A 17,954-nucleotide genomic window follows, 5' to 3' on the forward strand; every position below is an offset into this window, starting at 1 on the left:
ACTCATCATCACCCAGACATTGATTGACGTGTACAGTTGTCCAGTTCCCTCCCTACATACAGTGAAGATGGCAATGTCTTCAATGGGTATCATGTGTATGTTTATGAATATCCAATGTTAAATTTGAAGTGGCTGTCAACCCCTAGGCTAATGTTGCTCTCATGGAATGTCATTCCTTGAGCACTATACCATAGAAAGTGCTAACTGCATGTGAAATGTCATGGGGTGCTTTCTTTCCATTGAGTCTGGATTCTGACAGTGTACATTTGTTTTAGCTTGCCCGCCCATATGGAAAACAATCATAAAAATCAAATAAGAATCTTGTATGGCAGGAGAAGGTTACTTAAAACATTTTCTTTTACAAATAATCTGGTAAAATGTTAGGTTTTACCTTATATGTCAGTAGTGTACAGTTGATGTCAGAAGTTTACATACACTTAGTTTTGACTCATTAAAACTTGTTTTTTAACCACTCCACAAATGTCTTGTTAACTATAGTTTTGGCAAGTCAGTTAGGACATCTACTTTGTGCATGACACAAGTCATTTTTCCAACAATTGTTTACAGACAGATTATTTCACTTATAATTCACGGTATCACAATTCCAGTGGGTCAGAGGTTTACATACACTAAGTTGACTGTGCCTTTAAACAGCTTGGAAAATTCCCGAAAATGATGCCATGGCTTTAGAAGCTTCTGATAGGCTAATTGACATCATTTGAGTCAATTGGAGGTGTACCTGTGGATGTATTTCAAGGCCTACTGTCAAACTCAGTGCCTCTTTGCTTGACATCATGGGAAAATCCAAAGAAATCATCCAAGACCTCAGATAAAAAATTGTAGACCTCCACAAGTCTGGTTCATCATTTGGAGCAATTTCCAAATGCCTGAAGGTAGCACGTTCATCTGTACAAACAATAGTACGCAAGTATAAACACCATGGGACCACGCAGCCGTCATACCACTCAGGAAGGAGACGCGTTCTGTCTCCTAGAGATGAACGTACTTTAGTGCGAAAAGTGCAAATCAATCCCATAACAACAGCAAAGAACCGTGTGAAGATGCTGGAGGATACAGGTACAAAATGATCTATATCCACAGTAAAACTAGTCCTATATCGACAAAACCCGAAAGGCCACTCAGCAAGGAAGAAGCCACTGCTCCAAAACCGCCATAAAAAAGCCAAACTACGGTTTGCAACTGCACATGGGGAAAAGTATCGTACTTTTTGGAGAAATGTCCTCAGGTCTGATTAAACAAAAATAGAACTGTTTGGCCATAATGACCATCGTTATGTTTTGAGGAAAAAGGGGGAGGCTTGCAAGCCGAAGAACACCATCCCAACCGTGAAGCACGGGGGTGGCAGCATCATGTTGTTGTGGTGCTTTGCTGCAGGAGGGACTGGTGCACTTCACAAAATAGATGGCATCATGAGAAGGAAAATAATGTGTATATATTGAAGCAACATCTCAAGACATCAGTCAGGAAGTTAAAGCTTGGTTGCAAATGGGTCTTCCAAATGGACAATGACCCCAAGATACTTCCAAAGTTGTGGCAAAATAGCTTAAGGACAACAAAGTCAAGGTATTGGAGTGGCCATCACAAAGCCCTTTAAACAATTTAAAGGCAATGCTCCCAAATACTAATTGAGTGTCTGTAAACCTCGGACCCCATGGGACTGTGACGAAAAAAAGTTAAAGATGCAAAAAATCATTCTCTACTATTATTCTGACGCTTCATATTCTTAAAATAAAGTGGTGATCCTAACTGACCTAAGACAGGGAATTTTTACGAGGAATGTCAGGAATTGTGAAAATCTGAGTTTAAATGAATTTGGCTAAGTTGTATGTAAACTTCTGACTTATGTCAATAATTCTCAAACCTCTCCTTGTGGAACCCCAGCCGAATACATGATGTTGGTCATTTTCCCACATAGATATGGTATGACATATTTGAGACAAAATAAATGAATTAAACCGTATGAGTCATAAATTAATGTTATAAGAAAAGTGTATGTCTGATAATGTAACCTCTACAAAATAAATGCTTTCCTTATAGGTTTCACATTTTTTCTATAAGTCAACATATAAAAAACGATGGCAATTACTATCAGAAAAATACAATATTTGTAGATTCATTTTCAAGAATGAGTTTCCATGGTAAGAAAACAATACTGCACCTCCTACTGGACAGTTGATTTATCTAAAGGTATCCCTTTACTCTCCAATCCAGGATTTTAACCAAGCCCAGCCCTGCTTAGCTATGATATTTGTCACTGACTACTACCAATGTGCTATCGAGAGAATGATTGTTGAGATAAATATTTTACCAGATACTTATTATATTATTTGTTAGATTATTGTACAAATAATCTTCTTCTGCCATAGAAGATTCTTATTTAAATGTTCATTATTTTTTTTTAATTAATCTTGTTTCTGTATTTGCTGCCATATGTATTACTTAGAAGTTCCAGGTAGAACATCTTTCTATATCTTTTCTTTGTGGGCGGTGCCCCGGGTGGGCGTAGAGTTCACTTTACGAGCAATGGAATGGTCTAACATGTCAAAACTCGACCAACGCTGTGTCGTAGGTGAGTTAAAATGAATGCACCATACATTTTGTTAAGGCACTGATGATGTGTTGTCTGTCTTTGTGTCTCCCAGTGGATAGGCTGAGTGAGCTACTACTGGGCTCCACCTTTGAAATGCCTCTGGCCTGCAGTTTCAACGGTCACCCGAACCACACAGGGGCGTTAGTGATCAGTGAGTGACTCCTTTGTGCCATTGATTGACAAGTTGTATACTAGTCTAGACTCCATAGCACTGTGAGCAATGATCATTGAGTGACCGTTGTGTTTGTTTGTAGACGGTCAGGAGGTGATTGTCAATGGAACGCACGGGTCCCCAGCAGCAAAGGTGAGGTCCTAAAAATAATAATAATAATATGGTCATTTACTTTGGTCGACCAGGCTTAGAACCAAGGTCTCCCATGCGCCACAAAGCCAAGCTAAAGTCATGCACTCAGCTACAGTAAAGCCAAGTCCTTAGCTCGGGAAGCTAACAGAAGTCTTCAGGACGCAGGCAAGATTGCTCATTGTGAGCATGGTTCATGTGTGGGAATCAAATCAAGGTGTAGACTAACAGTGAAACGCTTACTTATGGGTCCTTTCCAACTGTACAGAGGGAAAAACATTGAAATAATAGAACAATTATAACACGAGGAATAAATACAAAATGAGTAATGATAACTTGGCTATATACACGGGGAACCAGTACCGAGTCGATGTGCAGGGGTACGAGGTAATTGAAGTAGATATGTACAGTACCAGTCAAAAGTTGACCCAACACACCTCCAGGCTGTGTTAGGGCTATTTGACCAAGAAGGAGAGTGATGGATTGCTGCATCAGATAACCTGGCCTCCACAATCACCCGACCTCAACCAAATTGAGATGGTTTGGGATGAGTTGGACTGCAGAGTGAAGGAAAAGCAGCCAACAAGAGCTCAGCATATGTGGGAACTCCTTCAAGACTGTTGGAAAAGCATTCCAGGAAAAGCTGGTTTAAAGAATGCCAAGAGTGTGCAAAGCTGTCATCAAGGCAAAGCGTGCTACTTTGAAGAATCTAAAATATAGAGTATATTTTGATTTGTTTAACACTTTTTTGGTTACTACATGATTCCATATGTGTTTTTTCATAGTTTTGATGTCTTCACTATTATTCTACAATGTAGAAAATAGTAAAAATAAAGAAAAACCCTTGAATGAGTAGGTATGTCCAAACTTTTGACTGTACTGTACATGTAGGTAGTGATAAAGTAACTAGGCAACAGGATAGATGAACAGTAGCAGCAGAGTATGTGAGTCAAAAGAGTTCATGCAAAAACGGTCAATGCAGATTGTCTGGGTAGCTATTCGTTAACTATTTAGCAGTCTTATGGCTTGAGGGTAGAAGGTGTTCAGGGTCCTGTTGGTTCCAGACATCGGTACCGCATGCCGTGCAGTAGCAGAAAGAACAGTCTATGACGTGGGTGGCTGGAGTCTTTGACCATTTTGGGACTTCCTCTGACAACGCCTAGTGATGTACTGGGCGTTACACACTACCCTTGCACCTTGCAGTGGGATGCCAAGCAGTTGCCATACTAGGCGGTGATGCAGCCAGTCAAGATGCTCTCAATGGTGCAGCTGTAGAACTTTTTGAGTGCCCATGCCGACTCTTTTCAAGAGACGTTGTTGTGCCCTACTCACATCTGTGTTGGTGTGTGTGGACCATGACGATTCCTTAGTGATGTGGATACCGAGGAACTTGAAGCTCTCAACCTGCTCCACTACAGCTCCATTGATGTGGATGTGGGAGTGCTCGCTCCTCCATTTCCTGTAGTCCATGATCAGCTCCTTTGTCTTCCTGACATTGAGGGAGAGGTTGTTTTCCTGGAACCACACTGCCAGGTGATCAGGCCACCTACCATCGTGTTGGCAGAGTTAATGATGATATTGAGGTTATGCACGGCCATGCAGTTCTGGGTGAAGGTGAACAGGGAGTACATGAGGGGACTAAGCACACACCCCTGAGGGGCCCCTGTGTTGAGGGTCACCGTGACGGTGTTGTTACCTACCCTCACCACCTGGGGGGCGGCCCGTCAGTAAGTCCAGGATACAGTTGCAGAGGGAGGTGTTTAATCCCAGGGTCCTCTCGCCCTGCCGTCCAGGACAGCTGGTGCTCTCATGCATGGTTCGGGTTGCTAGCCTCGAAGCGAGCATAGAAGGTATTTAGCTCGTCTGGTAAGCTTGCATCACTGGACAGCGCACTCCTGGGTTTCCATTTGTAATCCGTGATAGTTTGCAAGCCCTGCCACATCCGACGAGCATCAGAGCCGGTGTAGTAGGATTCAAACCAACAGCCCCTGTGTTGGTAGCACCATGCTTCAACTAACTGATCAAACGGAAATTTGATAGTGATAGTTATTTACTATATACTTTTCATTGGCAGGGTTCAATTCCATATTACACTCTGGAGGTGCCCTAAATAGAAATAGGGGTTTGTACCATCGTTGATATTTGAAGAGGATGCCCACAGTGATATTTAAGTGCTTATGAGGTTATGGCCCTGATTTGTCATACGAGTGGCACCACAGAGATAAATCAATCCAGTTATGAAGGTTAATTGTGCCAATAACATTGCAGACTGAAGTTCATGTTTAGCTTGCCATTTTACAGTGTCATGTCATCATCCAGCTTCTTTTAGTCTAAGATTGATTTATGTCTGGTGGCAACAGCCCCAGGTCTGTCATAAGACAAAATAGGTGTAGACAACATCCCTGCCTACATACTGGTCAACCCAAATAAACAAATATTGAAGATAGATTAGCAGTTCTAGTAATTTTTAATATAGGCTTATGATCACTTAAAGCTGGGTCATGTTCATTAGAGCAGTGGTTCCCAAATGTAAGGGTGCGAGGGGTCGACAGGGCGGGCAGGGAGTCAGTCATTGCAGACATTCGAGAGATACTATTTATAACATGTTAGAAATGTCCAGATCAACTAGTCCATGTCAGCTAACGTTTTTTGGCTAGGTTGTTTAGCATATTGATTTTATTGTAATGTTTGAGTAACCCATATCACATAAACACAAATAAGACATGGCAAAATGTATAGAATTGCAGGAAATAAACTTTAAACCAGCAAATTGTTATCTTTGCTAACAAGATGGGTGTGGACAGTTTGTGTCGTGAACTGTGGTTGTGCCCATAGAAATAGACGTGACGTGCGGGGGACCCTTTGAATTAGCAGTGAGACACCCATTTTTTATTGGTCACTTTGGTGCCAGTGAAATAAATGTAGCTGGTCATGTTAGTTTTTGGTTCACAATTAGCTTTTATTTTTATTAATATTTATTCCACCAGTAATCGGTATGCAACAATTGATATGCAGACCAGGTATTCAAAAGGTTTGGTCCGAAGTCTTGGTTGAATCTTTGCAATGCACAAATCAGTCATCATGCACTCATCATGCACTTTCCCTAAAAAACTTTCCAATTAAAGTTTGACTGGAAAGTAGAGCTACCTGGCAGAATGATATCATGATGATTAGTATCAATCGTGGGGTATTTGTTTTGCAAACTCTGCCATCACATCAAAACTACATTTTACATTGTACAGTACAAAAACAAAGCTATCCAAACACAAGTCTCTTGCTAGGTGTGCAATTGAATGAAAGAGCAACTACACCCTCCAAATTATAATTGTTCCCAGACCTCAAAAGTGGTCTCCTGATGTGGTTTAAGCATTGTTGTAGACGAGTTTTTCTTTAAAAAAATAAGTGTGATTTTGAGAATGAAAGTCGGGAAAAATCTAACCCGGGAAAACAGAATTTTCCAAAAGATAAAATAGATTTTATAGGGTCCAATAACTATAGAGTGACTGTTCAAAATCGCTGACAATAACACCCTTTTTGAGATTGCGCAAAGGGTAGAGTTTTTTTCTCCTCCAAACAATTAATGGAAAATGTAATTTTGTGAATGCAGGGTAGGTCATTATAGGCTATAGACTACTTACTCAGCCTGAAAATTAAATATAAAATGTAAATGATGTGCGCATCATCTGCTTTCCCGGGCCAGTATTCTTTTCATTCGGGCCAGTAGCTTTCAGTTGGCACTGGCCTGGTGTGCCACGGGCAAATTTGCCTTAATGTCAAGCCCTGCAACGGCATGCTACTTTAAAATATCATCATTAGCTTGGTTCTGTATGGAATGCGTGTACATTATGGAACACAGGTCAGGTCATCATTGGTGCGACCAAATCATGTGCTGGTGCCATCAACTGAAAAAGTTAGTCTAGAGCCCTGGCCCTAGTGAAAAAGTTTGTGAATCATTGCATTAGGGCATTTGCAATGGAAAACAAAAATTGTCCATGTAGTCCCTCCCTGTTTCAGTCCGATTTCTGTTTGGTGCCTAATGAATATGACCTTATGTTTGAAGTTTCAAGTGAAGGCGTCCGTTATTCATGAGTCTTCCACTCTGAGTTTTTATACCTTGACAGCTCTGTTTCAGACAGTGCCGTGGAGTATCCATGGCAACATAAATTTTTCCAATCAACATTCTTCTCTGAAGCCTGTTTGACAACTCTATTCTGAAATGTCATTATAATTATAGGAATGTTTCACAATAAAACCATACTGGTTTCCTTAGAGAAATATTCATAAATTGCAAAAGTTGAAAAGTATTTTGTTAGCAAACATTTTTCACCTCCACCAAAGGAATGGAATTTCTATTGTGATATGAAGCAATGCTATACTACGGTCCATCAGTGAGTAATTTGCTTACTTTAATGGCATTTTGAATCTCAATATACAGAAACAAAGTGACATGAGGATCATACAGATATTTTGCATAGTTTAAAGTATTATTATGTTTGCATGAAACACTTATCAGTTTAGCTCTGTGGCATTAATTGTTGTTTCTTTTAATACATTTTTCTTATACCAATTAATCTGATATTGCTTTGTGAATAAACAATTGTTTCGACATTTAAGTGTTGATTAAGATAATAATATTTCAAATTTCCCAGGACCGGAATGGGAATCAGGCTGGAGATAGGCCCTCAACTGAGGTACAGTGGTCAATGCACACTGAATCCACACTATCTTATAATGAACTACTCTCACTTTATCCATACATGTCTAACTAGTTAAAAGAGAACCCAGTGAAATATTTGGCTAGAGATGACGAGAGGTTGTGTGTCTGTGTTGTGTAGATGTCTGTGTGTGTTATGTAGATGAGAGCTTCAGTGTGCCTGTCTGTATAGCCTATGAGATAGAGCAAGGTATTGGTACAAGGCATTCGGATAGTAGTCAGACCCCTTGACTTTTCCCACATTTTGTTACATTACATCCTTATTACAAAATGTATTACACCCCCCCCCCCCCCCCCCTCATCAATCTACACACAATATCCCAATAATGATAAAGCAACAACAGGTTTTTAAAAATGTTTGCAAATGTATTAAAATAAAGAACTGATATCACATTTACAAAAGTATTCAGACCATTTACTCTGTACTTTGTCGAAGCACATTTGGCAGCGATTACAGCACACCTGTATTTGAAGAGCTTCTCCCATTCTTCTTTGCAGATCCTCTCAAGCTCTGTCAGGTAGGATGGGGACCGTTGCTGCACAGTTATTTTCAGGTCTCCGGAGATTTTTGATCGGGTTCAAATCCGGGCTCTGGCTGGGGCACTCAAGGACATTCAGAGACTTGGCTGTGTGCTTAGAGTCGTTGTCCTGTTGGAAGGTGAACCTTCGCCCCAGTCTGAGGTTCTGAGCTCCCTGGAGCAGGTTTTCAACAAGGATTTCTCTGTACTTTGCTCCGTTCATCTTTGCCTCGAACCTGACTAGTCTCCCAGTCCCTGAAGCTGAAAAACATCCCCACAGCATGATGCTGCCACCACCGTGCTTCACCGTAGGGATTGTGCCAGGTTTCCTCTAGACGTGACGCTTGGCATTCAGGCCAAGTTCAATGTTGGTTTCATCAGACCAGAGAATCTTGTTTTTCATGGTCTGAGAGTCTTTGGGTGCCTTTTGGCAAACTCCAAGCGGGCTATCATGTGCCTTTTACTGAGGATTCGCTTCCGTCTGGCCTCTTTACCATAAAGGCCTGATTGGTGGAGTGCTGCAATGATGGTTGTCCTTCTGGAATGTTCCCCCATCTCCAGAGAGGAACTCTGGAGCTCTGTCAGAGTGACCATTGTGTTCTTGATCACCTCCCTGACCAAGGCCCTTCCTCCCGACTGCTCAGTTTGGCCGGGTGGCCAGCTCTAGGAAGAGTCTTGGTGGTTCCAAAGTTCTTCTGTTTAAGAATGATGGAGGCCACTGTGTTCTTGGGGACCTTCAATGCTGCTTATATTTTTTGGTACCCTTTCCCAGATCTGTGCCTCGACAAAATCCTGTCTCGGAGCTCTACGAACAATTTCTTCGACCTCATGGCTTGGTTTTTGCTCTGACATGCACTGTCAAGGTGGGACCTTACATAGACAGGTGTTTTCCTTTCCAAATCATGTCCAATCAATTAAACATACCACAAGTGGACTCCAATCAAGTTGTAGAAACATCTCAAGGATGATCAATGGAAACAGGTTGCATCTGAGCTCAATTTCAAGTCTCTTACCAAAGGGTCTGAATACTTATGTAAATAAGGTATATCGCTTTGTCATTATGGGGTATTGTGTGTAGATTAAAAAATAAATCCATTTTAGAATAAGGCTGTAAGGTAACAAAATGTGGGAAAAGTCAAGGGGTCTGAATTCTTCCCGAAGGCACTGTATATGCTCTTAATGGCATTGACATATTTCTTGTGTGTACTGATGGTGTATGTTTTTCAGGAAGCGTATCAGAGGCTGGTCAACCTTAGTGCCTACCTTCATGCCCTCCAGGTCAGTGGATGTGTCTCTTTGTACCCAACCTGAGTCGAATACAACTGTCAAATATTTTCTAATACTTGACTGTATTTGAGATGCTCTTTATTTAGCCGAGTTTTCGGGACTATTTAATTGGTTTTAATGTGCTGAAGTTGTTGAGAGTATTTGACCCATATCTCCTATATATTTACTATGGAGGTTACAGTAGGACATGCCATCTATCATGTAGAGTTAAGTTACAGTTTTGCAGTAGACCTGCTTAGGCTTTTGCTTGTTTTAATCAGCTTGAATAGTAATGTATTATTTTCCTTTCATGATCTCACAGTTGATCAAATATTTTCTACTGTGACATCTATCAATATATTCCTGTCTATAGCTTGCCCTCTATGTGCCTTCATTCCTGTGGATCAAACAAAAATAAAAGTTTATTGGTTGCGTACACAGATTTGCAGATGTTATTGCAGGTGCAATTGCTGCTCCAACAGTGCAGTAATACCTAGCAATAAAACAACTATACACATATTCCAGAAAAAAGAAAAAAAAGTTATAGGATGAGCCATGACTAGAATACAGTATATATATATATATATATGCAGGGTAGCGTACTGGGCTGTAGCCGGCTAGAACAGTGACTAAGGTTCAGGGCAGGGTACTGGGCGGAGGCCAGCTAGTGGTGACTCTTTAACAGTCTGATGGCCTGGAGATACTCCCGTCACATTTTTATTTTACCTTCATTTAACTAGGCAAGTCAATTAAGAACAAATTCTTATTTTCAATGACGGCCTAGGAACAGTGGGTTAACTGCCTTGTTCAGGGACAGAACAACCATTTTGTCTCCCCCTTGTCAGCTCGGGGATTCAATCTTGCAACCTTTCGGTTACTAGTCCAAAGCTCTAACCACTAGGCTACCCTGCTGCTCCAATGATATGGAGTCAGCAATGCTACCACTAGATCAGTCTCCTCATATCTCACTACATTCCCTTCTAACTTATTCTCCTTCTCCCAGGGCACCGTGATCAAGCAGGACTCCATCCTGGAGCTCTGCCTGCGCTCTGAAGGCCCACCAGTCGAAGCCCCGACCACACCCACCGGACGGGTCTGGCGCTCCCTATCACGTGACGCGGGCATGGCTGAGGCCAGCACGGGGGCGGCCATCGGGGAGCTGGCCCTGCTCCAGAGGCAGCACAGCCTCCTGCAGGAGGAGCTCAGTAGGCTGCGGGGTACCGAGGGCCGACTGAGGGATAGTGAAAAGGCCCGCGCCCAGCTGGAGAGGCAGGTCCGCGACATGAAGGCCCACAGTGCCACCATGATGGACAGTGTGGGAACTGCAGGCTCAGAGCAGGTATGGGCAACTTTGATGGGGGTGGGGGGGGGGGGGGGGGGGGGGGGCACAAAAAATCTGATCACTCCATTTGCTCGCGGGTCTGCGTACCCCACCCCCACACACACACATTGCGAGTAAAACATTTTAGTGACCCCCCTCTTGACAGTGGCGATGGAAAAAAATCAGTTAGAGTTCATTTCCTGCACTTCTACACATTTTGCCATAGGGTGGGAGAAATGTTTGCAGTTTTTAATATATCTGAGTGAGACTGACTAACAAAATCAATGGGGGGCCCCACAGCCCATTCGACCATGATAACAAGTTTACATAGCTGGGTGCTAAACTAACTTAGCAATCTAAAAAAAATGTAGCTGACACAGGCTAATTGACTGACTATCAGTGACTGACAACAGAAAAACTGCTGATGCACAACCAAATTTCTAAATTGCACCTTGTGTATTTTACTATTCCAACTCGCAACAGTAAGTTGAGAGCCCAACTCTGACACTGTGGGTAGTTGCACTTAGCTTAACTATAGGGGGTGCACTGATTTTTTACCAAGGTCATTGTTGTAGATGAGAATCTGATCATGGGATTATGCTCTCAATCATCTGAGTTGAGTAAATGCCTTCAGAAAGTATTCATACCCCTTGACTTATTCTACATTTTGTTGTGTTGCTGTGAATTCAAAATGGATCAAATATATTATTTTTCTCACCAATTTTTTTCTCACCACACAATTGCCCATAATGACAAAGTTTAGCCAATTTATTGAAAATGAAATATCTAATTTACATAAGTATTCACACCCCTGAGTCAATAGAATCACCTTTGGCAATTATTACAGCTAAGTGTCTTTTTTTGGGTACGTTTCTAAGACCTTTGCACACCTGGATTGTACAATATTTGCACATTATTCTTTAAAAGATTATTCAATCTCTGTCAAGTTGGTTGTTGATCATTGCTAGTCAGCCATTTTCAAGACTTGCCATAGATTTTCAAGATATATTTAAGTCTAAACTGTAACTCGGTGACACAGGAACATTCAATGTCTTCTTGGTAAGCAACTCCAGTGTATATTTGGCCTTGTGTTTTAGGTTATTGTCCTGCTGAAAGGTGAAATGGTCTCCCAGTGTCTGTTGGAAAGCAGGCTGAACCAGGTTTTCCTCTAGGATTTTGCCTAAAATTCGCTCTATTCCATTTATTTTTATCCTAAAGAACTCCCTAGCCCTTGCCGATGACAATCAATCAATCAATCAAATGTATTTATAAAGCCCTTTTTACATCAGCCGATGTCACAAACTGCTATACAGAAGCCCATCCTAAAACCCCAAACAGCAAGCAATTCAGATGTAGAAGCACGGTGGCTAGAAAAAACTCCTTAGAAAGGCAGGAACCTAGGAAGAAACCTAGAGAGGAATCAGGCTCTGAGCGGTGGCCAATCCTCTTCTGGCTGTGCTGGGTGGAGATTATAACAGTACATGGCCAAGATGTTCAAACATTCACAGATGACCAGCAGGGTCAAATAATAATAATCACAAGCATACCCATAACATGATGCAGCCACCACCATGCCTGAAAATATGAAGGGTGGTACTCAAACATAATGCAAAACATAATGCTTTGTATTCAGGACATAAAGTGAATTTCTTTGCCACATTTTTCGCAATTTTACTTTAGTGTCTTTTTGCAAACAGGATCCATGTTTTGGAATATTTTTTATTCTGTAGAGGCTTCCTTTTCACACTGTCATTTAGCTTAGTATTTTGGAGTAACTACAATGTTGGTGATCCATCCTCAGCCAATAAACTCTGTAACTGTTTTAAAGTCATCATTGGCCTCATAGTGAAGCCCCTGAGCGGTTTCCTAACTGAGTTAGGAAGGACGCCTGTATCTATGTATTGATACACTATCCAAAGTGTAATTAATAACTTCACCATGCTCAAAGGGATATTGTTTTTTTTATACATCTACCAATAGGTGCTCTTCTTTGCGAGGCATTGGAAAACCTCCCTGGTCTTTGTGGTTGAATCTGTGTTTGAAATTCACTGCTCGACTGAGAGACCTTACAGATAATTGTATGTGTGTTGTAGTCAAAATCATGTTAAACACTATTATTTAGAACATTTTTTACTCCTGAACGTATTTAGGCATGCCATAGCAAAGGGGTTTAATACTTATTGAAAACATATCAAGTTTTCATTTTTTATTAATTTAGAACATTTTTATGGGGGTGTATAGTCCAGTGACACAAAATCTCAATTTAATACATGTTTCATTCAGGCTGTAACACAACAAAATGTAGAAGAAGTCAAGGGGTCTGAATACTTTTTGAAGGCTGTAGGTTATATATTAGCCAAATATAGAAAAAAAGTGTCAGTGGGTGTCACAATTGATCTGGTGTGTCGTTCCACTTGTCATCTTGCCTAGGCTCCACCCCTTCGCAGAGCAAGTGAGACCAACGCAGACACCCAATTGGCCAGCCAGGAGTCAATCGATCATTCGGAAGGGCATCATGATGGCAGTGACCTGGATGTGGAGGTGACGTCAGATGAGGAGGAGGAGGAGGCCAAAACATCACCGCGCTCGGAGAGTCCTCATGGTGTGTAAAGAGTCTTAGTAAACAACACATCCAAGTGTACAGTCGTGGCCAAAAGTTTTGAGAATGACACAAATATTAATTTCCACAAAGTTTGCTGCTTCAGTGTCTTTAGATATTTTTGTCAGATGTTACTATGGAATACTGAAGTATAATTACAAGCATTTCATAAGTGTTAAAGGCTTTTATTGACAATTACATGAAGTTGATGCAAAGAGTCAATATTTGCAGTGTTGACCCTTCTTTTTCAAGACCTCTGCAATCCGCCCTGGAATGCTGTCAATTAACTTCTGGGCCACATCCTGACTGATGGCAGCCCATTCTTGCATAATCAATGTTTGGAGTTTGTCAGAATTTGTGAGTTTTTGTTTGTCCACCCGCCTCTTGAGGATTGACCACAAGTTCTCAATGGGATTAAGGTCTGCGGAGTTTCCTGGCCATGGACCCAAAATATCGATGTTTTGCTCCCTGAGCCACTTAGTTATCACTTTTGCCTTATGGCAAGGTGCTCTGTCATGCTGGAAAAGGCATTGTTCATCACCAAACTGTTCCTGGATGGTTGGAAGAAGTTGCTCTCGGAGGATGTGTTGGTACCATTCTTTATTCATGGCTGTGTTCTTAGGCAAAATTGTGAGTGAGCCCACTCCCTTGGCTGAAAAGCAACCCCACACATGAATGGTCTCAGGATGCTTTACTGTTGGCATGACACAGGACTGATGGTAGCGCTCACCTTGTCTTCTCCGGACAAGCTTTTTTCCGGATGCCCCAAACAATCGGAAAGGGGATTCATCAGAGAAAATGACTTTACAGTCCTCAGCAGTCCAATCCCTGTACCTTTTGCAGAATATTAGTCTGTCCCTGATGTTTTTCCTGGAGAGAAGTGGCTTCTTTGCTGCCCTTCTTGACACCAGGCCATCCTCCAAAAGCCTTCCCCTCACAGTGTGTGCAGATGCACTCACACCTGCCTGCTGCCATTCCTGAGCAAGCTCTGTACTGGTGGTGCCCCAATCCCGCAGCTGAATCAACTTTAGGAGACGTACTGGCACTTGCTGGACTTTCTTGGGTGCCCTGAAGCCTTCTTCACAACAATTGAAGCGCTCTCCTTGAAGTTCTTGATGATCTGATAAATGGTTGATTTAGGTGCAATCTTACTGGCAGCAATATCCTTGCCTGTGAAGCCCTTTTTGTGCAAAGCAATGATGACGGCACGTGTTTCCTTGCAGGTAACCATGGTTGACAGAGGAAGAACAATGATTCCAAGCACCACCCTCCTTTTGAAGCTTCCAGTCTGTTATTCGAACTCAGTCAGCATGACAGAGTGATCTCCAGCCTTGTCCTCGTCAACACTCACATCTGTGTTAACGAGAGAATCACTGACATGATGTCAGCTGTTTTTTTTGTGGCAGGGCTGAAATGCAGTGGAAATGTTTTTGGGGGATTCAGTTCATTTGCATGGCAGAGAGGGACTTTGCAATTAATTGCAATTCATCTGATCACTCTTCATAACATTCTGGAGTATATGCAAATTGCCATTATACAAACTGAGGCAGCAGACTTTGTGAAAATTAATATTTGTGTCATTCTCAACAATGAGTAGACAATGCACCAGAATATTAAAAGCCTTTTAAATGACTAAAACATCACCCATAATATTCTTTCTGATAAAAATGCTAAAAATGTGAGAAAAAGTCATTTTTCTCATGTCAAACTACCAGGAAGTCTGAAAAGACCGACCTGAGTGGGTGGGGAGCTAGTAGGCTGAGCTTACCTTGACTGGCGGTTCTTTGAAAACGCCTATGTCAAGCAACATTATCTCAAGCAAATTTGCTTCTACACAAAGCAACTCAAACAACATTGAAATTGCATGCAACATCCAATCCTGTCGTACATCTCATCATGGCTTCACAAATGATTTGTTTATTCAACTGTTTGGTTATTGTAAACAGCATCAATATAGACAAAATGTTGGCTGTATAATTTAGCTAGCTAGCCCAAATGGAATTGTCAGCGCTATTTATCAAGTTAGCTAACTAGTCGATTGGACAATGCCAAGAGTGTGCAACGCTGTCATCAAGGGAAATGGTGGCTATTTGAAGAATCTCAAATATAAAATATATTTTGATTTGTTTAACACTTTTTTAGTTACTACATGATTCCATATGTGTTTTTTCATAGTTTTGATGTCTTCACTATTATTCTACAATGTAGAAAATAGTAAAAATAAAGAAAACACCTTGAATGAGCAGGTGTTCTAAAACTTTTGACCGGTAGTGTGTGTGTGTGTGTGTGTATATATATATATATATATACATATATATATATATATATATATATATATATATATATATATTATAGTAAATACTACAATATTTAATGTGCATATACCCTGCCCATTCCCCTCCCCCATTAAAAAAGAAACGAGTATCTATAAGTGGTTTTTATTTGTTTTAAATGATGTGGGACAGCAGGGAGCGTCGGTACCAACACAAGAGTAGCTAAATGAGATGCAGCTGATGCTCATGGAGAAGGAGATAGAGAGAGTAGAGATAGAGACTTAGAAACTGAGTGGAAAAAATACTAATTAGAGCTTGAGAAAAATAAATTACATTTGGAAATTAGGTTCCTTGAGCAACAACAGCAGAAGTTCATTGTAGCGCGAGCGGGAGCAATAATAAGACATTGTACATTGAATAGGCCTATTTGTTTTACAATCATTTTAAGTGTAGGCTTTGCATTTGTAAATAGTGCCTGTAAGACTTTCAAGACTGAAGGAAGGAAAGGAAGATATGCTTTTTAATCGTTACAACGTATATATTTATTGATTGGTTATGCTGGTTATATAAGTTTCTACGTCTCTCATTTAACCTAGACCTATTGGCTATATTTGATCGATGATTTGACCAGTCGACCTTTGATGTTGTCTGGACTAGCAGGTTCCCTATGGTTTTCTTGTGCCCTGGTTCAGTCATGGGATGGGGCAGCCTCTTCTTCACGCAGCTATTCTGCAATACCACTGTGGCAGCGACAATGATGCAGGTCCTCTCTGGTGCAATTCTTATCTCTCCGTGTAGGCAGTGGAACCTAGTGAGAGCACAACGCAATAAAACTGTGTGGTAATGCAGTCCTCTTATGTTATTTGGTGCATTTCATAGCCTAATGAAAAAATAGGCTACTAACCTGTGCTTCAGCATCCCTATGCAGCACTCAATAAGGCACCTCGCCTCAGCATGAGCATTGTTGTACTCCCGCTCCTGGTATGTCCTGGGTGCCAACATTGGTGACATCAGCCACCTTTTTAGTGGATATCCACTGTCCCCCAGCAGGATGCCACAAAGTCTAACCTCTACAAACTCCCGCTGGAGTGCGCTCTCTAGTAGGAGCCACGCGTCGTGGGTAGACCCAGGCCACCACGTCTGTAATCTTCATCCCCTCATTGCAGGCAAGCTGTACGTTGATGGAGTGAAATCCTTATCTGTTGACATATCTGATTCATGGTCAGAAGGGGTCTGTATCCTGACATGAGTCAGACTGGTATGACTGGTATTCCGTAGACTGTGGATCTGCTGACATTTATCATGTCCTCCACTGTTTTGAAATGCACCTTTGGCATAGAACTGAAGCGCAATCAGAGTTTGCAATGCCGGGGACAGCGCCGGTGAGAGCTCATTGATTATTTCAAACTGATCAGAACTGCTATAGTGGAACGTCACGATACACTCCCCGTCTGTATACATATCCAGAGTGTTGCTCCGATATATTATTATTCGTTCCCGTCTAAAGGCCCGCTGGTTGTGAAACCGATAGACAAAGACGCGCCATGCACCGTTATTGTAGTTTTTGAATTGTGTTTCTAAGAAGAATAGTGTTACCATGGAGAATATTCGTGAATCTACACACTTTGGTGCGCTTCGCCTGCTAGCTACTAGGCGAAGAATCTACGCCAAGGCGTAGCTCATAAAGGGCTTACGCCCAGGTGGTGCAACAGGTATCATTTTTAGGTCAGGTGTAGAGCACATTTTACATCGGGCGTAGTTACGACCCACTTACCACCAACTGGTGCAACCGGCCCCAGTAGACTAGCTACCTAGCTATGTAAACCACGCCCCTCTCCGAACACGCCTTCTGCGATGTTGGTTACAAGGCGGTACTTATTTCAATAAGGTAAGAGAATAAGACGTTACCATTAGTGTATTAATAAAGCCCTTGGTTATCCTGCCTCTATCCGACCGTCAACACTCAGATGCATTGTTCACCAGTTGGACGGCTGTTACGAGATCCATCTATTCTGACCGGAGCATTTTGTTTGGTGGGTCAAAAAGTAACAGAATCTTGGTTACCACGAGAGTGATAAACCTGAAGCTGGGCTCGATATGGTGCTCAGCAACCCCACTTCCTTGACTTTCACATCTGCGGGAAAAGCTTGTTCGTTTTCAACCTGTGTCAGCTATTGGGATATATCCTGGGAGGACTTAAGGATAACTTGTACAGTGGCTGGTTCAGCAGGCGTTTGTGTTTCCCCCTTGTAATGAACTCCAACAGTGGGCTTTCTTAAGTATTTGTAAAGGTTACAAATGTTTAAAAAAATCTCCGATGTCCTCCTCAGAGGACATGGCATGGACCACCA

At 41.7% G+C, this 17,954-nt stretch overlaps 1 protein-coding gene across 6 annotated transcripts in view; it reads left to right on the top strand.

Moving 5' to 3' along the window:
* Window positions 1–17,954, top strand: part of LOC129819980 (rho guanine nucleotide exchange factor 2-like) — an 83,294-nt gene that overhangs the window by 60,515 nt on the left and 4,825 nt on the right. For all 6 annotated transcript variants that reach the window (XM_055876726.1, XM_055876727.1, XM_055876728.1 and 3 more), the window contains 6 exons: window positions 2,664–2,762; window positions 2,866–2,915; window positions 7,562–7,603; window positions 9,372–9,422; window positions 10,414–10,749; window positions 13,162–13,333. In XM_055876726.1, coding sequence (XP_055732701.1) covers window positions 2,664–2,762; window positions 2,866–2,915; window positions 7,562–7,603; window positions 9,372–9,422; window positions 10,414–10,749; window positions 13,162–13,333 — 750 coding nt within the window. The remainder of the gene's footprint in view (window positions 1–2,663; window positions 2,763–2,865; window positions 2,916–7,561; window positions 7,604–9,371; window positions 9,423–10,413; window positions 10,750–13,161; window positions 13,334–17,954) is intronic.

The sequence above is a fragment of the Salvelinus fontinalis genome, chromosome 22, assembly GCF_029448725.1.
Source record: "Salvelinus fontinalis isolate EN_2023a chromosome 22, ASM2944872v1, whole genome shotgun sequence".
NCBI lineage: Eukaryota > Metazoa > Chordata > Actinopteri > Salmoniformes > Salmonidae > Salvelinus > Salvelinus fontinalis.